We start from the raw sequence: 25,435 nt of genomic DNA on the forward strand, positions 1-25,435 counted from the left end.
CCAAAGGCTTGCTGAATTGCAACTATGTCAGACAAACAAGGATAAAATTAAAAAGTAGTTTAAATTCTCATTAAGATATGTACACAGGTTGAAGAAAAAAACACTAGAAAAAGTTGTATATAATGCTAGCAAGAAAAACACATCAGGAAGGGAGGGAAGAAAGCAAGAAGGAACCTCAAATCAACCCTCCCAACCTCCACAGATAAGGATCATGTAGCTTAAAGAAGAACTTGCATTTTAAAATACGAGCTTGAAAAACCTGTATATTTGTTAACCAGAACTCTGCTAGAGTTCTGCTTTAAGAGAATCTTAGGAAAGCTAGATTGATCAAGCATCAAGCTTTTTATTTTTTCCCCTCTTGAGAAAAACTTTTTTTTGGTGCTTATTGGATTTTTGACCCATCCTATTTTAACTCCTTATAAATCTCAACCTTTTGGATAACTTTACCTGATACAACTTCCTTCCCAGACTGACCTGGACAGCCACCATGCACAACTGCACTGCTGAAATTCCACACGCGGCTGCGACGTGTAACGAGACTTGGCCCACCCAGCCTCCGAGCACCGAGTTCTCCCTGGGTGTGTTGGTGCTGCTGGCTTTCCTCATGGTGCTGCTGTGTCTGGTGACCATCCTTGGAAACATGCTGGTGATCCTTGCTTTCATGATGGACAGAAACCTCAGGCATCGGAGTAACTATTTCTTTCTGAATCTTGCTGTTTCTGACTTTGCAGTGGGTAAGTCAGAGCTGTGGAGCCGTGTGCTAACTGTGTTGTAGGACTCTTAGGAGAAGCACTGGTGTTTATTTTTGGTGTGTTTTCTTCTGAGAGAACTATTTCCCAGCTGTATCTGGGGGAAGCATGGGGAATGGTAGAAGCGGCATGAAGTATTTTAGCAGCCTATTATTTTTTAGAAAATAAAGGATGCTTTGTTAGGTAAGCAGGTACTGTTTAATGTTTGTGGTATTGTGTCACACACAATACCACTGTGTGAATTTTATGGACTAACAAAGAATGAAAGTTGTTTGTGAAGAGTTTTGGCTGAAATTTAGATAGTTGAATCAAATAAAGCCTGTATTATCTGATAGCTTTTGCATACCTGGTCAATATCTTCTATTTCAGTCTGTTACCACACAACACAGATCATCACCTGATATTTGTGACTAAATAGCAACGAATGCTATTTTTAAACATTTTGCTGTACATGCTCTATATAGAGTCATGCCTTAGGAATATGTGTTTGTATAGGCAACAAAAACTTACAAATAAAGCTATTTCTAATAAGTTTGATGCTACATGTATATTTATACATAGGGACATATTTAGTTTTGAAATTTGTACTGAGAAAAAGTACAATTAAAACAGGAGTGTGATGTTCAGTTGGAGACTGAACTCTTGCAATAATCTGTGAATTGTTTGGTGTCTTTGCTAAAAGACTTGGTTAAATAATTGAGTGTGTAGAAGGAGGATGGTTTTAAATAGCTGTGGGTATTTAGTGAAATTGGTGTTCTGACTTGTCATATCCTGATTTTTTTTTTTTTTAGGTACACTTTTAAGAAGTATACTGAAAGAGCAGAAGAACCTTTTTTTAAAAATTTTTTTCTAGTGTCAGAAATTCTGTCAGGGGCACAGTTCCTAATAGTCCTATCCTTGTGATATCCACATCTCCTTGTATAATGTTTTGATACCTTGTTTTGATCATATGCTTGATGTCTTCCAGCTTATTTCTGCCTTGTGCTGCAGAGCTCTTGCTGCCTGTTCTCCCATTACAGTGCACTGGAAAAAAACAGAGCAAGGAGCAGGAAACCAGTGTACAAACTGGTGTTCTCTCATCTGACTCACAATCTAGCATCATATTGAACAAACACCAGCATCTAGCTGAGAAATACAAAGTAAATAACATTCTCTGCAAAAGAAGGAAGTACAGCTTACTTGGCATTACCTACTTTCCATAAATTTTTGTTCTGTGATATTATGTTTACCTGAATGTCTAGTTTTTAATTATAAATTGTGTTAAAAATGTTGCCTTTGCCTTAGTTTGGGTTTACTGTTAAACTGACTTGTATTTTTGTAGCTATATAATTCAGATTCAGGGTATGTCTAAATTATCCTTATTTTCTTCTTGATCTAAATTGCTAAAAGCTTGAAGAATAATTTGCTTATTCTTTTAACATATTCAATCTAGCCGCTTTTGACATTCAGCTATTTTTGCTTTGTCTCTGTGCTTCTGGACCTATAGCTGGGTTTGAATAGAGATCTCTTGATTCTTAGTAGAGGGAGAACAACAGGAACTGTAAGATTTTTATGCTAATGGAAATTCTCAAGATACTCTTACAGGAGTACACACTATTAGGTAGTAAATCTAAAGTTGAAATCGCATTATTTTGTCCTAATGTGGATATTAAAATCTATAATATTTTGCTCAAAAGACAAAGTGCTAATAGCTCTGTAAATGCAGCAATTCCATTTTGTTGCAGCCTTTATGCTGTTCACTGCATTTCTGCACCTGAGTTGACTGCACCATTAGTTCTTCAGCCTCCCAAGGCTGTGTTGTGACTCTGTGTAGGGTGATCACCTCAAAATCCATTAAAATGAGGTCATATTGGCACTTTCATAACATTTGGATTTAGCCTAAATTTAGGTGGCAATGGGTGGTGTGGGTGGGTTACTCTTGTGTTCCCACGGTCTGGTGAGTTCCCATAGATAGTATCCTATCAGCTCACCCCTGAAAGTGGTTATTATCAAAATTTAAGATGAGGAGAAAGGTTAGGCTGGGTTTGTTTAATTAACTGTGCTGTTCTTGTTAGCCTTTTGATAATATAGTTTTTAAAATTAGTCAGAAACTCGTATTTCTGTAAGAAGTTAACTTCTGGAACATTTTCTGACACATATGCTTCTAAGAGGATGGAAGCGTGGCAATTGGATAATTTGTTATAGAAAACAGTGGATTACATTGGAGGAAAGATGGTTTTGTTTGTTTTAATTTCAGCAGATAACACAGAAGGTACAGCAGTCAGCTGCTCCTTCTTTTAGCCGGTGGTGTTAATTGGAGAGGTAACAATGATACATAATAAATACATCCTTCAGAGGCGTAGTAATTATAATAATGTGACTAGTACCTATTTTGTAGTAAAGGTTCCTTGGTTGCAGGATAATACAAAACCATCTATGTGGCAATTCCAGCCAGTATTGATCAATCTTTTATTGGATACTGCAGAAATACTTCTCTGCTCTCATGCAGTGCAATGCTGACTGATGTGGGCATTTGGTTTCTTTTCACAGGTGCATTCTGTATGCCATTGTACATCCCTTATGCCCTGACAGGGACATGGCACTTGGGAAGGAGCCTGTGCAAGCTCTGGCTGGTCATGGACTATCTTGTGTGCACAGCTTCAGTGTTTAACATTGTCCTTATCAGCTACGACCGTTTCCTGTCGGTTACAAAAGCGGTAAGACTAACATTTCTATTTATTGCTTTTTATATGTTGGGATTTCTATAAAACTCAGAGTGTTTCACAATTGACACTTTAAGCTAAATAGTGCTTTGTTATTGGTACCATTTTTTAATAGAGAAATGATGATGCTTCAATGTTGCATTGGGACTTAGGACACTGCCTTGCTGTGATTTCAATGTTACCTTTGTGCCACCTGAACTAGAAGTTATTTAATTACTCTACACAGGAGATGGGAAGGTCCAAGTGGGAAAGAGACAGCAGCCATATGGAGAACTTGGGTTTTGGCCATTAGAAGAGTTGGTGGTGATCAAAACTAGGTTGAGTCAAGGATGTGCTTAGGCTTGGATAAATTAACTAAGAAGAGCATTTGGAGACACAATGAGATGGACTGAGTGAAGATCTGATGAGGATCTGAATTACTGCAGGGGGTGATTGACATGTGCTGACAGTGAGCAGTTGAGTGGAAACTGATCTCTTGAAGCAAAAAGAAGAATTAATCAAAATATTTGGAGAGGTAAGGGATGTTTCTTGAGGGTTGTTGTTCTTCTGTTTCAGAAGATATCCAAGGAATCAAATAAGAAATATTGTGATTCACCATTTCTAAGTTTTACTTGGTGTTTGGTCCCAGGATCCAAGAATGGTTTGGAAGAAACCTTAAAGATTATCCGGTTCCAACCCCCTGGCATGGGCAAGGACATCTTCCACTAGATCAGGTTGCTCAGAGCCCCATCCTGGCCTTGAACACTTCCAGGGATAGGGCATCCACAGTGTCTCAGGTCAACCTGTTCCAGTGCCTCACCATCCTTGTAGCAAAGAATTTCTTTCTAATATCTGATCTAAGCCTACTCTCTTTTGGTTTAAAGCTATTTCTCCTTGTCCTATCTCTGCTTGCCCCTCAGATCCTGGAAGGCTGCAGTCAGGTCACCCCAAAGCCTTCTCTTCTCCACGTTGATGAGTCTGCTTGCTTCAATGACATGTTTCATATTAGACTGGGAGGTTTTCATTTGGAAGATGCTGATACAATGCCTAATCACTTCCTCTTCTTCCCTAGTGGTGTGGTTTTTACAGTTGGTTTTTGCTAGTTTGTTGTTTCATTTTTTGGTTTTTGGTTTTTTTAAGCTGAAGAGTAAAGTATAAGAATCCTTGTATTTAAGACATTAATGAAGCTGCAGACCTCAGAATAAGAATAATGTAAATTAAAAGGGCCTCAGTAACCTAGCTGAGATCCATGTTCTTGTGCCATTGCTGATGGTCTTCATTTACATGATCACAGTCTGGTTTTCTTCTTTAGGGTATTAGGATGGAGTGAGTCTAGAAATGTGTAACAGGGCTGTTATCCAAAGAAAAGACACCATGCTTCCTCATAGACTTGGGATCCACCTCTGCCTCTGCTGCAAAGCCAGCCTGTGTCCAACTTCCAGTCACTTCAGACTTAACAATTTGTGAAGCTGTGCCCAGCTTCCTGTTTTCTGCCTCTAAATTGAGCTGCATGTCTTGCACAGGTTGGCAAATTAATTACTGCAGACCTGGAGCTGTACATGGAGCTAATATGATGCTTTAAGACATAGAGGAGTCTGAATCTTTAGGCTACACATATTTAAAACAGAAAATCCAAACCAATGTGCATAACCCTGAACTATTGCTCTGATACTTGTTGGTGAAAGGCAATGCCCTTGTGTGCTGTGTGGCTGTGAAGGCATCATTCATTATTATTTGTGTATCATGCAGGTACTCTTCTAATGAACAGTATAGGAAGATGATGAGGAAGGCAGCAGTTCTGAGGAAAGCCTGAGATTCCAAATGTTGAACAGTACAGAGAAAATAAAATTGTCCAGCTTTTCATGAACTTATCTTCTTGTGCTATGAAAGATGGAGGGGACCAAGAGTACAGCTGGCCTATTACAGGGTGGGCTTAGCTCTTATATTTCCTAACCTTGGATGGTTTTATTTTAATGCTTAATATGCTGTCTGGGTGGGGTGGACATAAAACCATCAAGATTTTCAGTAGTGGAATGAACTGTTTACAAGGTAAGGCTAACATTAAAATAGAGTGATTCAATAAGGCAGGGGGTGTTATAGTATATGTCTGGGATAGATTTTTCTGCTATGGCAAGAGGAAACACTATGAAAAATTATATTGTCTGGTGTTTGCAGTTTCACATGACAACCTGTCTAATATAGAAGGCTTCTACTTTTTCTGAGCTTGTAGGAACTCCCACAGCTGCTTTCACTCTCTGCTGAGCCTGGGCTGATGAATAATACCTATTTCTGATGAATAATACTTATTTCTTACCAATAATAATACCTATTTCTTACCAATAGACCTATTTCTTACCAATTCTTTATTGCTACTTTACTGTGTGGTGAAAACAAGCTATGTCCTTTCATACCTGGAAGCCAAATGATAATTTAGCCATCATAATTTCTGCTCCTCTCCTATGTCCAGTATTAAATCACAGAGCAGCAATGTAACAAGAACAAGACTAGCAGTTTTTCAGAACCTTACATAGTGAAGACGTTCTAGATGTCTGGGGAAATGCAGAACAAATACTACATTTGGCTTGATTATGTATGTTTTTTTGACATAATTTTTCCCAAAATGTGGTCTGAATATGTGACATGTTCTTTTTCACTTGTAGGTATCTTACAGAGCCCAGCAGGGAATAATGTCCAGCTCTGCCATCAAGATGGTGGCCATCTGGGTCTTAGCATTTCTCCTGTACTGCCCAGCCATCCTGTTTTGGGAGCACGTGGCCGGACGCAGCGTGGTAGCGGTGGATCAGTGCTATGCTGAGTTCTTGAACAACTGGTACTTCCTCCTGTGTGCTTCTACCCTGGAGTTCTTTGTGCCCCTGCTCTTGGTGACCTACTTCAACGTGCACATCTTCCACAACATCCAGAGGCGCCAGCGGCGTGGCAGCGTGCAGGACTGCGAGCCTCCGAGGAGCAGCAGCCTGTCCTGGAGGTTTTGTGGCTTGCTGAGGCCAGGGGCATCATCTCCTTCATCAGAAGCAGAGGACAGTGTTTCATCACTGACAAGGCCATGGAGATCACCAGTGGTGGCTAATGGTCCATCTCAAACAGAAACCAATTCTACAACTCTCAAAAGGAACTTTTCTGCTTGTTTCTGTTCAGGGACTGGATCAAAACTGCAGCGGGACAAGAAAATAGCGAAGTCTCTTGCCATAATTGTCTGTGTGTTTGCCATTTGCTGGGCCCCATACTCTTTATTAATGATTATCCGCGGGGTCTGCCAAGGAAAGTGCATCCATAACTCCCTCTATGAAGCAACCTTTTGGCTTTTGTGGATCAATTCCTCCTTGAACCCATTTCTTTATCCTCTCTGTCATATGAGGTTTCGAATGGCTTTTCTGAAGATATTATGTCTCAAAAAGTTTGCAACATTGAAATCTGGTAACACGCCTTCTATTTAGAGGGGTAAAAGAAATGTCTTACAGATAAGGTTCCTCTGTTATTTAGTGATACTTTTCATATGTATGGTCGGCATGAATAGAGAAAAAACCTATTTGTTTACTAATGACATTGTTTAAGAGTGCAGCAGCATTATATAGTTGCCCTGATGTTGCTAATTTTCAGAATCTCATTTTTGGTTTTGCTGGTATGATGTTAGATTAACTACTGTCTGTACATTGAAAATAATAATAAGCCTTGCTGGATGTCCTCTTGGTTTGTGAGTGTGAGGTATATTATTTTCTTTCTCATTTTTTTTTCTCTCCTTTGTTTAATACATAGAGCTGGCACTGTGAAAGAACTCTGCTCTTGCTATCTCCATAGAGAGTCTCTGGAGGGAGATACCTGCTCATATATGTGTTGAATTAAAATTTATGTCCTGTTTATGAACCTAAAGCTATCAGTGAAGAAGCAATACTGCTACATTTTTAAAAGATTATAAAAATTCTCACAGAAGCAGTATATTTTCATTTTATAAACTATTATGAAGACAAAAGCGTGCCCTCTCCTTGTTATAATCGCCACAGTGAGCAATATGCAAGTGAACGGACTGCCTAACCTGCCATATCTGTCCTTTTGAAGTTTTAATGTATTTTGTACCTGGGATTGCAGGACAAAGTTAAGTTAGTAATTCTGAATGATTTTCAGAGAATGAAATTTTCCATGCTATGAGAATTTTGAGATGTGTTATCAAAATTATCAGACATAAGTGGTTGTTAGTCTTTTCACTTGTACTGTTTTTTTCACCTGACAGTGGCTGCCTCTTCGGTCATGCTTAAATGATATTTAGTGCCAGATCTGTGCACTATGTGATTGCCTAAAAGATAGGCCAGGCTTGAGCACATGATCATATTCGTGTTGAATGAGCAGAGCAAGCAATGCTGAGTTCATACGGAATTTATGATTTTGGCTGGCTGTGCAAGAATAGACAATAGCCTCTCTGATGTAAAGCTTTGCAAGAGCAAAGATATTCCATCAAAATGTCTGGAACAAATTTGATCTGACAGAGTGATTTTTATACTAGTACAGTTCTTTGTGTCCTGTTACTGTGACATTATATGGATTTTCTCTGCCACAGAACAAATATCAAACTCGATTTTTTTCAATTGGGGAGCAAGGTTCACTGCTTGAGAATGAGGTTTACAGAGGTCTGGAAACTGATACAGAGATGTCTTAAGCAGCTCTTAACAGAGAAGTTGAATGTCCAGTGCTGAAAGGAGTGAGCAGATGTCTTGGAGGAAGCAATGGAGCTTGATTACACCCCATTCCATTTGCTAAACTTTCTTACCTTGTGTTGAGTGTTGCAACTCACCCAGAAGGCTTTCATGGTAAGTGAGAGTCATTGGCTACCTTTTTTTCTCTCCTTTTGTGTAATTTTATTCCTCCTTGTTTTTAAATATAATAATGTATGAAAATCTGATGCACAGAACAATGAAGAGCAGTAGTCAATTTAAATAGTTTTTAATCCAATTTGAAATGGCTGTAGTAGTGTTTCCATAACAGAGTACTCCTTTGCAAACACAGTTCTAATGCATGGAAGCAGCCTAATTATATCACAAATGTTGATGGCTTTGAGGAGGTAGAATGTTTTTCTCTTCAGAGGTCTGGAACTGAAGACTTCTCTTGCCAGTTTTCACACTGCTGGAAGGTTATCTTTCACCATTCATTCTCGCTATGCTTCCTTGTCTCATGTGGATAGTGTTATGAGTTGTGAGCCTAATTGCTAAGAGAGGTGCAGCTTCAGCTGTTTTTACTGTCATGAGCTGTGGTGCTGGCACAGATTTTGTGGGGTTTGTTTTTCTGTGATGCTTGAAAAAAATCTAAACTCACAGAGTTAAAACATTTATAGAATAGCTGGTGTACTAAACAGCTGTTCAACAGAGCAACTGAAGATGAGCCCAAGATAGAAATGTATTTGGGTTGTCTGCTTTCTATCCCTATGCTTTTAGTATAAATATTCACTTTGCATTTTGTACTTGAAGAATGTTAATTTTGGAAAAATAACCTACAAAATTATTGACTAAACTGAGTCGATGTATTGCAGTGCTGGAAAACTAATTAGGGAATTTGCCAGGCAGCACAATCTGCAGTGAACTTGAAACAACATAGCATGGTGAAGCTACTAAAGATCAGTGTTGTTTAGAGTCTGTTTTACACATACAGTGTTCAAACTGTTTTCTCATACCACTCCTGTGTATGAGATGAATTTGTTGTTGAAAACTTTGCTTAGTGCTCCCAGGGTAAGTCAAGCACTGGGTTGCTCTGCCCACAGCTTTAACACTGTCTTGGTCAGGGTCAGAGTGGCATCCTAAATACTGTCCCTTGTAAACCACAAAACAGTCATTTTTCAGGGTTATGGTAAGATACTTATTCAGCATTTGTTCTTATGCCCCCACTCAAATGGATGTTTCTTGACAAAGGGTTTTCTAACCCAGGTCTCTCTAACCAATTATGCATCCATTCACTATTTCACGTCATTGAATTCTCTTTTGTCTTTGCAGATATTCAGTAGGCCTTCTAAATACATGATGACAGTAGCTATATGACTTTGTGGGCTTCAGCTCAAACCACATCAGTTTTTTTCTAATCTGACCCTCTCAGATGTAAAAGAAAAAAAAAAACACTCAACAAATAAAATTGTATGTTGGAAGAAATTGTGTTATCTTTTTTTTTTTGTTTATTTCTGAAACAAACATTGAACCCTAATGAATCTCCTAATGTCCATGTCCTTTATTTTCTAAAGGAAATACCTCATAGACTTCCCCCTGAGTGCCACACAGAACTATGATTATAACTCAATATTTGATTTATTCCCTAATTATAAAAATGAATGACTACATTCCCCTTGTCCACTAACCCAGAAATTTTATCAAAGAAGACAAGCAAGTTGCTTAGGTATGATTTACCTATGGTAGGTCCATGCTGACTGTTCCCAGTTTTCTCCTCCAGGTCCTCAGAAACACCTTCCAAGGGGACTCAATCCATTATTTTCCCAAAGACTAAAGACAATCCGACATTTTGTCCTTGTGACAGCATTTGAAAATCATTTACCTTTCTTCACTTGTTGGGACTCTTCCCTTTATCTCCACCATTCTAAGAGGATAGAAAGTGGCCTTGCAAAGGTGGTAGCTGGTTCTCTTGATAGCACAGTAGGTTCCATGGACTTTTATGGGTCAAGTCCCCTCAAGTAATCCTGCCTTATTCTCACCTGCTTGTGACAGTTCTCATCCTTGAACTCATTCACTAAGCATGGAGGAAAGGGAGACCTAGTTAGTGAGGAATTAAGCTAAGGAAGCACTGGGTACCTCAGCCTTATCTGCACCTGCTGTCACTGGATCACTGGTCTCGTCCAGCAAACTACCCATATTTTTATTATTCACCATTTTGCTGTTATGGAGTGGCTGATGTTCTTCATGTTGTCCTTGATGTCCTTTACAAACATCAACTCTAGGTGAGCTTTTGTTTTCCTAACATCATTCTTATGTTGCCAGGCAACATTTCTAAATATCTCCTTTTTGTTTTCTCCCTCCTTCAAACTTCTTCATGTGGCCTTTCTGCATTGTAGTGTCCAGTTATGATACATCTGCTTGTTTTCTTAAGAACTGGGATGGACTATTCTTGTGCATGGAGGTTGCTGTCCTTAGAGGCCTGCAGCTTCCTTGAGCTCCTTGTCTTTTGGATCTGCTCCCATGGGATTCCCACTACTACTTTCCTAAACAGAAATCTACTCTCCACTGCTACTCTCCTTCCTCATCACCTTTAGGATCTTGAGTTCCACTACCTCATCATCACTACATCTGAGTCTAGCACTGATAGCACATCACCACACAGCCCTGTTTACCACTGAGCAGGTGTTTCAGCTGTGCATCACCCCCATTAGCCCACACAGGACTTGTGTCTGAAAGTTGCCCCTGACAGCCTCCAGGAACCTTGTTCACTGCTAGGACCTGATGTGTTGCACTTCCAGCAGATGCCATGAACACTAAAGTCCTACATAAAAAGCAGGTCCTGTGGTCCAGAAGCTTTCTTGAATTGCTTAAAGAAGACTTCATCACCTCCCTCACCCTGAGCTCTGCAATGTGCTCTCACCATAATGTCACCCATGTCAAGTGTGGCTTAGTGACTGCACAGGAAGCTCTAGTACCTCCTCTATGCTTCCCAGGCTGCAGCTGTGCTCACACACCTAAGGCAGCTGTGTCTCATTGCCACATTTTGCCATTCCTGAGGTCTCTTCTGTTTCTGTCACCCTACACCTTTTGCTTTAATGACTCTTTACAACATAATTCCCTTTGTTCCTCAATAAGGTAGCAGAGAAATGCATCTTTCTGCCCCCACATCTTGCCCACCCTGTCTTTCCTCGTTTCTTGCCCTACATCTTCCCAAGTACCTGGCATTTTGGCTGAAGTTTGAAATGCTGGTCACTCAGTGTGCCATGGTGCTGCAGTCAGTGCATGTCAGCCACAGCCATGTGTCTGTGCAAATCCCACCAAAATAAATGGAGTTGTGATGAGGAAGTGATATCTTTTCTCACTCCTGAAAAGGCCGAAAGGCTTGGTACTTCATGGAGTAAAATTTTATCTAGGATTACTTGGGAGGTGCAGGATTAGGTGGGCCACAAAGTCCAAGTATTTGTTCTGTTCTGCCCAGAGCTTCTGTTTAGGGTGAGCTGAAGAGGTATTGGTGATGCTTCTGCAGCATGAAACTGTATTACAAATTATCTGTAACCAGCAACACTAAGAAATATCTCTCTGTTATTAACTGTAAAATTTAAAAACTGTTATAGCAGCAAGTGGAAAAGTGTCTACATTTTAATGTAAGTGATATAGAGTTGTAATAATTTTAATCCTGTTCACCACTGTAGAGGTGAAAATGAAGTGTGGCTTTAGCTTCAGCACAATTTGATGTGCAAAACCACTTACACATTGCTAATATGCAAACTGCTTGACTTCAAAAATAGTTATCTTCAGACAAGCCTTTTTGACATTAGTAGATAAGGGTTCATGTCCAGGAAAGACACTGATTATGAGGTGTCTTTTCTAAGGCCAATAGGTGCATTCAGATCAAGACATGTCAGAGAGCCCAGGTCTTAAAGTCTTGCGTTCCATTTTTTTGATATTGTGAATATTTTCTTTTATCGTTTCAGTATTTGGCCCAGCCTGTTAAAAGACTTGTCTCAACCTTTTGGATAACTTTGCCTGATACAACTTCCTTCCCAGACTGACCTGGACAGCCACCATGCACAACTGCACTGCTGAAATTCCACACGCGGCTGCGACGTGTAACGAGACTTGGCCCACCCAGCCTCCGAGCACCGAGTTCTCCCAGGGTGTGTTGGGGCTGCTGGCTTTCCTCATGGTGCTGCTGTGTCTGGTGACCATCCTTGGAAACATGCTGGTGATCCTTGCTTTCATGATGGACAGAAACCTCAGGCATCGGAGTAACTATTTCTTTCTGAATCTTGCTGTTTCTGACTTTGCAGTGGGTAAGTCAGAGCTGTGGAGCCATGTGCTAACTGTGTTGTAGGACTCTTAGGAGAAGCACTGGTGTTTATTTTCGGTGTGTTTTCTTCTGAAAGAACTATTTCCCAGATGTATTTGGGGGAAGGATGGGGAATCACCATTCCCCATGAAGCTGCATGAAGTATTTTAATAGCCCAGTATGTCTCAAAATACGTTATAATGAGAACTGCATTTTTTCATATAAATACTTTAAATGTTGCTTCAAAAAAAAAAAAAAAAAAAAAGGAGTGACTATTATATGTGAATACTTATTGAAGAGGTTATTTTCTGCAGTTTATGATTTACCCTTGCCTCTCCAAATATAGGGCGTTCATCACACACTTCAGAACAGCTTATATTTGACAGCTATGTGTGATACATCCAGGTAAATGAATTATTTCTCTACACAGTACTAATGGTTTATGAATGTATTACACTACAGCAAGACACTTTATCACCAGGAATTTTTACTGGATTCAGCTTAACACAGGCTATGGATCCGATGGGTTGTTTGATACCAGTAGCATCCTGCTGGTGTCTCTCATCTATATTCCTAATTGGTCCCCTCTTCCCATAGTGTCACTGCAGAACTCCAGGAGAGTTTGTTGCTGGAGTTGCCATGGATCCAGTCCTGGCTGGTGATGCCAAGTGAGGTGATGGTGGAGTGAATGCCTTTTGCAGCACTCCTCCATGGCTGAAGCCGGGGAAACAGACCATGCAGCAGAGAAAGTCTGACAAAACCCTTGTCCTGTGGCAGATGTGCCAGCAGATGTCTTGACTTGAGGCTGGCAAGGAGGTACTTCTGCACACCAAAATATTGACTGAACCGTGAGAAAGGAAATCGTGGCCACAGACCTACTGCACTTCTGAAAATACCATCTCCCCAGATGCTATTCATTTGTCAGTGCTGTGTAGTGAAGTGTATTAGTTTAGCCTTTAAGGTTTTCCTTCATTTATAGCATTTATAACATGTGTTGCCTTATTCTGGGACTTGCCCCATGGGGCAGAAAACAATGCGTATGATGAAGTCTTTGCTTTCCTGCTAAGGCAGACAATTTGCTGGAGCTGCTAGTTCATTGCCCAGGTCTTCTGCAAAAGTCTGTTGCTCCTCATATCTCATAATTTAGTCAAGAGAGTTAAATATCTACCTTCTGCATCTGTTCTTTGTGGCTGGTACATCATGCGTTCTTAAATCAGCCAAGAGGAAATGATTACCATCAGTATTAGATTGGCCTATACAGACTGTAAATCTAAGATTTTTTCTCTGATATTGGTGAAGAAATACTTTATTTTCTGAAATTGCTGTGTTTTTTATTTTAATTTATTATGTGTCTAGAATAGTTATAGGGATGTGACTTGTGTCTTTTGCATCCACTAATTAGTAAAAGTAAGAATAGCTTCAAACATCAATTCTTAAAACCTGAGATTTGCCTCTGTAGTTACATGTATAGCTAGAAGCAGTCATTACTTTTTGACATGGTGCCAAACATTGATCCCATTGAAGTTCATGAGAAGAGTAGCTGTTATCAGCAACTATGAAAAATGAGTATTTAGTACTAAAGTGATGCTGTTAAAATAAGCCATCAGTATTGAAAGTGCTGTGAGCATTTCCCTGTTGATAACAGTCTGTCAGCTCATTGCCAGAGTTTTGCTGTCAGTGGACCACATCACTTTTGGTATGTTTAGTAACTTCTAAGATCTTGGAGGACATGTCAAGAAAGGAATAATCTGGAGAGTTTTAAATGGATCTTGAAGTGGCATATAATTTTCTATTTGTCTCTGGTAGATCAGCATTTTCAGGAATGTAGAATCAGCTATTGCACCATACTTATGAAGGAGTGTTAGTATTAAAATGAAGAAGTTGTTCACTTAAAAATAAAACACAAACATGATTTTCTTGGTGAAGTACTTCAGTGGAAGGTCTTTTGGACAAAAAAAAAAAAAAAACAAACCAAAATAGTTCTAGAATTTTTCTCAGGTAGTGAAGAAGCATGAGATTTAAAAATGAGAGTTTCATACTTCTGTTGTGTCTGCTCTATCTCTGGTAGAACACCACACAGACTGCTCAATGTATTGTCTTCAGCTTACAAATTCTAACCAATCTTACAGGAATAACTTCAATTGGCAACATCTGCAGATGTGTTGGAGGAAAAATTCTAATACAGATGAAAGAATAGAAGAAATAAAATTTATGAGGTTACTTATCAGGATGCAACCAGAGTGCATATATGCTGCAGCACTAATTTTATATCTTTAGAGAGTCTAAGTTGGTTAGACTTGCATTTTCTTCTTCAGTAACTCTTTCTTTGCTGAATTACTTTCAGCTTATTCTCAACAATCAGCATACATAAATCACAGATCTAAGACACAGAAAGTCACCATCAGATTTCATGAGAATTTAGGAACTTATGTATATAAATTACATATTCACCTTAATAGATTTGTTGATTTTTTAATCCAAATACCAAGACAGTCTGTCTCTCTGCTTCCAGGAGTTTGCCATCCCTATGAACTCGATGGTGTCTTTGTGGTTGCTTTCACAGGTGTGCTCTGCATGCCCCTCTATATCCCTTACAGCTTGACAAGAAAATGGCACTTGGGAAGAGGCATCTGCAAGCTTTGGCTGGTTATGGACTATTTCTTCTGCACAGCTTCAGTATCTAACATTGTTCTTATCAGCTATGACCGTTTCCTGCCAGTTACTAAAGCTGTAAATAACCTATTTGGAGCTTCTCTGGGATGGTTATATTTACCAGCCTTTGCCATGTTGATGAGTATAAGCCCAAATTTAATGAATATAATACCCCTCAAAAATATACTGGCATGTGGCGATTATTAGATATTTTGCAGCCAGATGGGTTGAATAGTCTACACTGGACATGCTTCTCTGCAGAGCCAGTCAACCAGGACTTTTCTCACAATTTCTGCTGCAAGCTGTGATCCTGTAACTGCCTGAGGAAAAGCAGTCTAGGGCGTAAAAGGGGTAAGACAGAAGTCTGGTAATAAAGGGGCAGGGAAAGAGGAAATTCAGAGTAAACTGGATTGGGGTTTGGACCTAAAATCAGGCATGAAAATAAAAGAGAGTGGAGGGCAGTAAAATAAAGGACCCTGGGGAAGGTGTCTAGACCTGATATGTGGTCAAAAATGATTCTAGATAAGACCAGGAGCAAAAGCAAACAGGCAGAAAGTGGAACAAAAGGCAGACTGCAATCATTACCTGCAGATATGCAGCAATAAACTCCTCTTTGTGTCTGGAGCAGAACCTCAAACTTCAGACACATTCTGTCTCTGCTTTCTGCAGAGAAACCTACATACTTGTTGTGAGCTTTATGTCTTGGTCCATGCTAGGGGTGGAGGCCAGCTTTTCTCACCAGCCACACTGTTAGCTCAAGTGTCAGGGAATGCCACAGAGAACTAAAGGTTCCAGCTCTTTATGTGCATGAGACTGTCAACAAAACGTCATGCAGTAGAATTTCAGTCTTATTTGGTAATTAATTTAACTTCCTATAACTGCCTTCTTATTTTACTTTATTTTTCTTTAAGGAAGAATCTTGGAAACCAAACACCAAAATTTTTGGTGTGTAAGAAGCCTTATGCTGGAAAGCCAAAGACTCAGCATTTACAAATTGCAAAATTCAGAGCACCTATAGAAATGCAATTAACTCAAACTTTTGCTATTAATTGGAGGTCTAAGCTTGCAGAATTACACATTCATCCTGTGAAAGGGATGAAGCAGGATGTGAGCCACATTGTATCTATATGTTCTGCAACATATAGTGGAAAAACTGGCCCTGGAGTGGATGTAGAAGGAAGAAAATGGGTGATTTTTTTTTTTTTAGTGTAATCAGCTAAGGGCTGAAGTGCAGGTGAGGTATCTATTCCTTCATCCTTATGAATTGTCTAGCAAGTAATTTTCTTATAGGTTAAATCTATGTGACACCTTCTCTGTAGACCACCATGATGCATACAGTTATTTGTTTGTAAAATGCTGTAAAAAGCAGTGCAGTTTCCAGTAAGTAAGGGTCATACTCCTGACAGCTATAAAGTGCTAATTCCTCTAGCACTTCTCACCATAGGTATCTCAAAAAAGGCATACCAAATTACTAGGTACTGATGGATGATTGCGTTTCATCCCCTGGACCTGGACCCTGGTACAGTGACATTAACTTGTTGAAAGACAACCCTATGCACTCTCAGCATCCATGAAGTAAATGTGCTTGGGCTAGCTTCAGCTGATCAGCACAGCCATATCTCTGTATTACCAAGCACCTCTTGAGCTCATCTCCAGCTGCTTCTCTTAGTCCCAAAATCGGTCTCTACAAGTCTGAACTTTTTATGGGTTTTTTCCCTCACAGGTATCTAACAGAGCCCAGCAGGGAATAACATCCAACCCTGCCATCAAGATGGTGGCCATCTGGCTATTTGCCTTCCTCTTGTACTGCCCAGCTATCCTATTTTGGGAGCACGTGGCTGGACGCAGCGTGGTAGCGGTGGATCAGTGCTATGCTGAGTTCTTGAACAACTGGTACTTCCTCCTGTGTGCTTCTACCCTGGAGTTCTTTGTGCCCCTGCTCTTGGTGACCTACTTCAACGTTCACATCTTCCACAACATCCAGAGGCGCCAGCGGCGTGGCAGTGTGCAGGACTGCGAGCCTCCGAGGAGCAGCAGCCTGTCCTGGAGGTTTTGTGGCTTGCTGAGGCCAGGGGCATCATCTCCTTCATCAGATACAGACAACAGTGTTTTTTCTTCCATGAGACCAAAAAAAGAGTCTTTGGGAACTGACTGCTCATCTCCATCCAGAGACAATACCGTAACCCCAGAAAATGACTTTTATGTTTCCTTCTGTGCAAAGACCAGATCAAAACTGCAGCGGGACAAGAGAATAGCGAAGTCCCTTGCCATAATTGTCTGTGTGTTTGCCATTTGCTGGGCCCCATACTCTTTATTAATTATTATCCATGGGCCCTTTCAGGGACCTTGTCTCCGTAACTTCCTGTATGAAGCAAACTTTTGGCTTTTATGGATCAATTCTTCTGTGAACCCATTTCTTTACGGTCTCTGTCATGTTAAATTTTGAATGGCTTTTCTGAAAATACTGTGTCACAAAAAGTTTGCAACATATCAGGTTCTTTTTAGAAGGAAGAAGAAAAACAAGGTCCAAGAGGAGTTGGATGAGGGATGTAAGTAGCCACTGTATGAAATTAGATTTAGTATTTCCCAGGAGATTAAACTAGTTGGAAAATCTAAATAAGGCTTCTGTGAAATGTCCTCCTGCAAACAAATGTGCATGAACAGGGTTTGTGTACTTTTCCCAGCTATTTGAATTGGTCAGTTAAAGGCTATTGCCTCTGTCTGACTTTTCCTAGTAGTCTATCCACATTGCCTTGATTCTGATTGCTGAAAATGTTGTCTTCAATTGCAGTATCGCTTACATTTGTGTTCACAGGTGATACTAGTAAAAAATACAATAAGGTTGTATATTACCCATAGGGTCAATAGTATACTAAAGTTGCTATCTTCTCTGTTCTATTTCTTTTGAACAATTTGCATTCAGAACCTGATTTTTGCCCATATGAAACATCCAATGAAGTTACGATTTCTTTTTTGCTAGGCACATAGCAGGATTACTTCTTTCACTAAAGGTTTTTGGCCGTCAGAAGCAAATAGGAACTACTTTCAAAAACTTGGATGTATGTGTCCTCTGCAGAAGGGCAACACTCACTGATGCAGAAGTAGAGAATTCAGGTGTGAAAAGCATTTCTGTGGATGTCCAACTATTCTGCAAGAAAACAGCCTTCTTCAGATGTGGTTTTTAGGGATCATAGAAAGGGAAGTATTTGTTCTTACTCCTTGGGAGGGAAAATCCAATTCTGTTTCTGTTACAAGCCCTCAGCTGGAGGTTGTGATAAATGGGTATATTTCTTACACACTGTGTAAGGCCGTGTTTGTTTTTCTGCATGAGACAAGAAAATGGCTGGCCTGGATGGCCACCTGTAGTATGTGTGATGAGAACTGAGAGAGTTTGGAGGTGATCTTCATTCAATACACACTTTCCATACTGTTTCCATACATTTACTTGCATGGCTCTGGCATACCAGGTATTTACTTCCTTATTAAATAAACAGGTGTAACTTTAAAATGTAAATACTTTCTTTTCATCTCATGGTCAGTAAATATAAGGCTAGGAAATAAATGGAAGAATGAAAACTAAAGAAATGTGAGAGGTATTTGGTGTCCATTTTATCTTCTGGGGCCTTTTTTGGTGTATATTCATATAGTATATTAGTATATTTTACTTTATAGTCTTCTGAATGTTGTTCTAGGCTGAACTACCATTTAATCACAGTTACAAGTTTTGCTATATTATGTGATAATTTGTATTCTTCTACTTATACAAATTACATGTGTATTCAGCAATGTAAGAGGTATTGTCTCTCACATATGAGGTAAAAACTCTGATATTCAATACAAACTACTTTAAAGACCTGTTTTTTTGCATTTGTTATAAGATTTTGGCCAGTGAGTTGGGCTTGTAACAACTGCTAGAAGTCAGCATTTGTGTATCTCCAAAGCATGTCAGAACATAAAACACAAGAGCCACTACACCCACCTGTTTTCTTTAAGCGCAGCGTGTACCAGTCTTTCACTTGCAAAGTTTTTGTCGTTCTTTAAAAATGCAACTTGTAAAGTCAGTAGTGTTGAACATGTGCAAACAGATCCTTCTGTGTCAGCTTTTAGAGCAAATCCTGCTTACAGTTTGTAAGATATAATTTTTGACTGTGTTAGCAATACAGAGTTAAATATTTCATTCTAGTTAGCTTATCAAAAAGATATTTTTGAAATTTAGCTATTTTCATATGTAGATAAGGACACATAATCTTATATCTATGATGTGGTTTTTTTTTTTTTTCTGTTCTTCCTCTTCCTTGCGCACATCTTTTGCTTTCTTCTCATACTAGCCTGATCTCTGCCACTGCTCTTTGGTACAGGCCACAAGAGCTGGCATCAACAGACACTTATTTCTAAGCTGACTGAGGCCTTATAAATTCTGCAGCAGTGCCCTGTGCAAAGCCAAGGAAAGGCAAATTGTGCTTAGTTGATACAAGATATGGAAGACAGACTTAGGTGCTCTGATGGGCAGTGAAACACCTCATTCTGTCTCCATTTGGGCTGAGTTGACATGTTAGAAGTTGTCAGAATAGACACTCTAATGGGACTGTGCTTCTAGGTGTAAACTTGGTTTTAGAGGCCATGGAGCAGACATTTCAGTAGTACCTCTGACTTATTTTTGTCAGCCTTTGCAACTGTACTGGGAAATAAGTTGTGAATCTAGTTGGTCTCATCTCCCTCACTTTTCCTGAGCTATTGTTAGTAGGATAGAGTAGTCAGAAGCTGGTGGGAAAGCAAAACGGACTTTGTTTAGCTGAGCGGCTAAATTAGTCTCTTTATTCTTCTGATGCAGATATTATTTCCAGCAGAGAAAGGCACAGAATCATAGCATTGAAGCCATGGTTTGGATTGGAAGGGACCTTTAAGATCATTTGTACCTGGGCAGGGATACCTTCCACTAGACCGGGTTGCTCAAAGCCCCATCCAACCTGGCCTTGAACTTTTCTAGGGATGGTGCATCCACTACTTTTCCAGACAACCTGTGTCAGTACTTCACCACCCTTGATTTTCTTCCTAATATCTAATCTAAACTTGCCCTCTTTCAATTTAAAGCCATTGCCTCTTGTCCTATCAGCACATGCCATTATAAAAAGTCATTCTCCAGCTCTCTTGTAGCCTTGTTTAGGTACTGGATTGCTGTTTCAAGATCTCCCTGGAGCTGAACAGCCTTCTCCAGGCTGAACAACCCAAACTCACTCAGCCTGTCTTCATAGGAAAGGTGTTCCAGTTCTTGATCATCTTTGTATCTCTCCTCTGGACCTGCTTCAACAGGTCAATATCCTTCTTATGCTGGGGACCCCAGAGCTGGATACTGAACTCCAGGGGAGTCTCACAAGTTCTCTGCACATTGTACCCCTTACCTTTCATCCAGGAAACACTTGGAATTGTCAAGGGAAGGGTTTAGACCAAGAAGACTCTTGTAGACAGTGAGTCCTTGTGGGAATTGCACAAGTAAACTGCATCACTGACCTAAGGAATGCTTTCATGCTGATGGCATGAGATTCTTCTTACCTCTGCTCTGAGCCTATGGTCAGTGCAGGTCCTGCAAGCCATGGCTTGGGATCCACACTGATGAACACATCAGTAAGGCTGATGGTTAGAGGGAAAATCTGATACCACTGCCAGATGCAGATTTCCCTTGAACTGATAGAACCATAAACCAAACCAAAATTCAGATATGCACCTAAGACCAAAATCTAAAGTTGGATAAAATACAGTGACATGCTTTTTAGGAGGAATTTTTCTGGACCTTGGAGAGGTGGCTTTTTAGTTTCGTTAGTGAACAACACCTTAGTCCTTCATGGAAAAGATCTTATTTGGGCTTTAACAAAAAGAACTCATGCAGGAGTTGTTGCTGAGAAAGCTAAGAGCAATTAAGTCTTACTCTATTTGTGTGTGGGCCTTGTGGGCACCCAATAGGACTTAATTGCCATGACATGATCTCCCTTGGACCTCCATTCCTTGCATTAGCCTTGAGCTTAAGAGCATCACTAAACTGGAGTGGTCCTCTCCTGAGATACATGAATGCTTGTAGGCTGCTCTGAGCACTGTCTTCTGCATTTTTGAGGCCTTAACTGGACTGCTGAGACTGGCCTTGGACCCAGCTTGTCACCTCATGTTTTGTCATGCTCTGCCCCAGCCATACCTGGGGAACTGAAGCCATCCACAGCAGCATTGTGTGTGACATCACTCATCTCTCAGAAAAAAATCACACCAGTGGGTCAAAACCCATCTGATCAAGGACTGCCCAGGAGGTTCTCAGTCCTGCCTGCAAAGGATCTCTTGCCTTCTTCCTCTCCAAAAATTTCCAGATCCCACTCTTTACAGTTTTTTTTTTACCAGTGCTATCCTACTACTTTATCATTGTATCAATCTTCCCTTCACTTTTATCAGATATGGGCAGTGAAACACCTCATTCTGCCTCCTCAACGCTGCATTCTTTTTTCTTGCAGACTCTCCACAATTCTTGTATTTCCTGTATTACTAGGTTTTCCATCTCGCAAGACGCAGTTCATGTTCCTCCATACTGTTGTAGTGTTGATAGATCTGCTCTGGCACATGTTTCTCTGTGCCTTGCTCAACAGTCTCCCAGTCATATTGGCACAGCTTTTTCACAAAACATAAAAGACATTTTAAGCCATGAAACACAAAAAATTAATCCAGAGAAGAAAAATCAATTTTTTTCCTTTTCTTATTTTCAACTTGCATACATTTATTTTAAACACGATGTTTTAGCAGCGGTGTTAATGAAGTGTATTAGAAACAGCTTTCCTAGTACAAATAGGGTAAACTGGCATAAAGTTGAGTGGCTGAATTTTGTGTGGTGAAAGTGGAAGTGCATCATGTAATGAGAGAAGATGAAGGTGACATTCAATTTTTCTACTATGCTGTCCTAGTTTAGGGCAAATTTGGGGAAAACCCTCTGAAAGGAGCCCCCAGGAAATAAACCCCCACGGCCCCTCCCCACCCACCTGGTTCAGGGAAAAATTTCCTCTGAGAGAGAAGTGGAAAAGAACCTGTTTATTCAATGAACAAAGCACTCCCCAGCACCAAAACAATTAACAACACCAGATGACAACAAAACTCTTTCACCACTCTGAAGAGATGAACAAATCCAGAAAGTCTTTCCTAGGAGTGGTCGCCCGGGTCTGGATGCTGGGGGTTGCTCTCCAGCACTGGGGATGGCTGCTGCAGATCACAAAATGCAGGCTCCTGGTGTTCCTTGGTGTTTCCCAGATCCCAGTCCAGAGCAGGTTGGATTGTTTTCAGGAAGAGGAAAGGAAAAAGCAACAGTCCAGGGAAAGAACTGGACTGCTTAGCTAACCTAACTAGGAAGCAAAGCAAGAAAGCAGGCAAAGCAAGCAAGCCAAGCAAGCAAGCAAGCAAAGCAAAAGCCAGCCAGCCAGCCCTAGCCTTTTCTAGACAGCAGACCATGGGGGGAGGTGAATCAGATGATAACAAGACAAAACAAACCTTCACTTTCAGAGTCAGTTCTGAAAGCACAGAACATAACATCAAACATAAACAGAACACATGATTGGAAATACAAACACCATAACGTCACCCTAGGACATTTGCAAACAAGGAAGTTGAAAAAGCAGACTATTCTGTATATCACTGGTGATCACTAGGTATTGTCCTCTCAAGATTTTCACCCTCTCTCCTTTTTTTTCAGGATCTGGCTACTATACTTCAATCTGGATCAAACTTTCTTGCCTTTAAAAATTGGCACAGTGCTCTGATTTACACTTGTGTGTAAACTTGTTTATTTACTTTCTCTCCTTGCTAAAAAACTCTGTTCAAAATTTTTATCTTAAATATGCCCAGGTAGGTTTAATATGCCTGGAAGGCAGGCACTGTGGGTACATCTGCTGGCTTTCCTTACAATAGCTTCTCACAGAAGCCTCATTTTGGCATTTTTTCCTGTCGCTGTTTCAACCAGCTTTTTCCTGCAGATGTCACTGGTGCTACGCGTTTTTTTTAAACCTTGTAAATCCGTGGATTTTTCAAAAGGTGCCATTTATGTGCACAATCCTACATGATATGACACCAGCACCTTTCGGCTAAAACTGCCACCAGATCTGCTGTATTACATCTAATATTTACTCTGCTGCAGGAAAGATTAGGGGAAGGGCTTATTACCTTGGCAAAGAAAGGAAGACTTTAGTCACACAGATAAGCATAAGTCAGCACAGAACTTCTTCCTAAGTTGCTCTGCATAGAAATCATCCTGTGCTCAGAATTTGAATCAGGGCCTTATGTCACCCAAGGAAAAGGAGGGAGAATCACAGTGAGCTGAGAGCAGGTCCTCAGCATTGGCTTGTCAGAAAAAAAAGTCTCTTCTCTTCTGATATATGAAGATTTTTTTCCTTGTTAATCTATTTAAGCTATTCTGCTTGTGGGCTGTTGCTAAAGAAGTCCATCTCTTGTACCCTTCTTGCTGCCCCTTGTCAGCAGCTTACTTTTGGGTTATCTTCAACTACCAATGAAGCTGCAGCTTTGGATATGAATAGTTGGTTATGTTTCTCAGTCATTTCCTATGGATCAGAGCTTTAGCTTTGCTAAAGTTATTGGGGATTTACCAAGACAGCCAAGTTGTGCCAAACAAGAATGGAAGAGGCCTTTGCCTGACCTGTACAGTGGTCACCTTCAAGGGGATCAGCTCAGCAGAATTTTTGAGGATGGAGAATTTCCCCAGTAAGACAGATCTTGATTCTAATGCTTTTTAAATATCTGAGCGACTTGAACTCTGTCCTGAACCACTTGTACATGGGAAACTGTTTGTAACTGTTGAAATTTGTGGATTTCTCTGCTGGGACATTTACATTCAGCTGGTTCTGCTGCTTTTGACAAATGACTGCAAGCAGAGTCAATCCTCAAGTATATACAAAGACAGTATGCCAGTGCAAATGCCTTCTTTACAGGATATGAGCCAAATTAGTTTCTGGAATAAAGCCAAGGAAGCTAATGGGTATAGTCCCTGAAGTTTAAGGGTTTGTATGATTTGTATTCTATTTCTGTAATGATTTCTGGTGTATACACATCAATCAATTTTCACCTTGTTCTATTAATGCCATCTCAGGTTAATGCACCACCTGACTTTTGTGGTATCATACTGACACCACAAAAAAAAAAAAGTTTCTTTCTGTGCTCTGTTGTTGGGCTGTTCGCACTATTTAATGCCACAATATAATTTTTTCATTATTATACATCAGGTATAATGAGAGCAAATTGCACAGGCCTCTGACTTGCTCCATCTTACTGCCTTGCATCTGGTGTTGTATCCCTCCTCTTTACCACGCTGGAGGTACTGGAATTAGAGTGCTTTAAGAACCTGTATGTAAACACTTGTAAGTTTTTTTCATGATAAGGAGTGGTAGTATTATTTTTAAAAATATTTTTCCCATTTAGCATTTGGATTTATGTCTTCCTTGCTACTTTGGGCATATAAGAGACTGAAGAAATTTGGGTGTATAAGAGACTGAAGAAAGAAGAGCTTATACCAAAACTGAAGCAAGGTGGTGATTTCATATCTTTCCAAGATTCTTCCCACGTCCAGAGCTTAGGCCCTGGCCCTTGTGCAAGTTGTTTCTTGTGTAGTCAGAGATTTGTTGCTCCTTGGGAAGGTGGGATGGCACATCTGCACAGGTAGGAAATTTGAACCGGGGGATGTGAGGAGAAGTAGTTACCTACTAAAACAGCAAACAGACAAAATACACCTCTGGTTTTGGTAAAGACCTTGAGCCATATTGATCGTCTCATCTCACATAGTTTCTTAGATGTTATAAAGGATCTGAGTGAATCAATTACCATAAAGAGACATAGCAGATTTCTTTGGATGTATTTTTAATGAGAAAGGGAACCAGCAGAGGGACAGGTGCACTTCAGTGCTATGCTATATCCAGTTCAGGGCTGGAAAAGCTCTGAAAGTTTAAATAGAGTGTTTTTTACTTTTCCCCTCCAAATTTGCTAGATTCTTTTAAAAAGGATGCTAGTAACATGGTTGTAGTTTACTATATGGCCCATTTTAAAAATGGGCTTTTTTTCCCTCATTTTATGACATGTCAGCTTTGCAGAGAGAGAAAACTGTGAACTGAATTTTTGTGCTGCTGGTAATGTTACAGATTTCTGGCCAGGTCATGGAGAGGGTATTCACTCACAGTGGAGCAACATGAAGTCTCTCTGTAGTGATTAGTACTCCTGTAGTGTGTTTGTTTATTTCTTGGACTTGAAGCCTTTGCATCCTTTCCTTCCTTCCCCTGATCCTCCCAAAGCAAAAATAACCATTGTAAGAGTTCTTGTGGGTGCTTCCTGGCAGACCTTGCTGTTAAGTTCTTTTTATCT

General features: G+C 40.1%; 2 protein-coding genes across 2 annotated transcripts; both read left to right on the forward strand.

The window, feature by feature from the left end:
- Window positions 1-356: 356 nt before the first annotated feature.
- On the forward strand, window positions 357-7,022 carry LOC100223101 (histamine H3 receptor). Its single transcript, XM_002195323.6, has 3 exons — window positions 357-734; window positions 3,279-3,445; window positions 6,091-7,022. The coding sequence occupies exons 1-3, from the start codon at window positions 488-490 to the stop codon at window positions 6,883-6,885; spliced, it is 1,209 nt and encodes a 402-aa protein (XP_002195359.6). The 5' UTR covers window positions 357-487; the 3' UTR covers window positions 6,886-7,022.
- Window positions 7,023-12,039: 5,017 nt separating this feature from the next.
- On the forward strand, window positions 12,040-17,754 carry LOC100223445 (histamine H3 receptor). The gene is given in 3 exon segments (XM_004176887.6): window positions 12,040-12,404; window positions 14,964-15,130; window positions 16,776-17,754. Coding segments are annotated over 3 exon segments (1,248 nt in total). The 5' UTR covers window positions 12,040-12,157; the 3' UTR covers window positions 17,610-17,754.
- Window positions 17,755-25,435: the final 7,681 nt, after the last annotated feature.

Source organism: Taeniopygia guttata, chromosome 2 (genome assembly GCF_048771995.1).
Source record: "Taeniopygia guttata chromosome 2, bTaeGut7.mat, whole genome shotgun sequence".
Lineage (NCBI taxonomy): Eukaryota > Metazoa > Chordata > Aves > Passeriformes > Estrildidae > Taeniopygia > Taeniopygia guttata.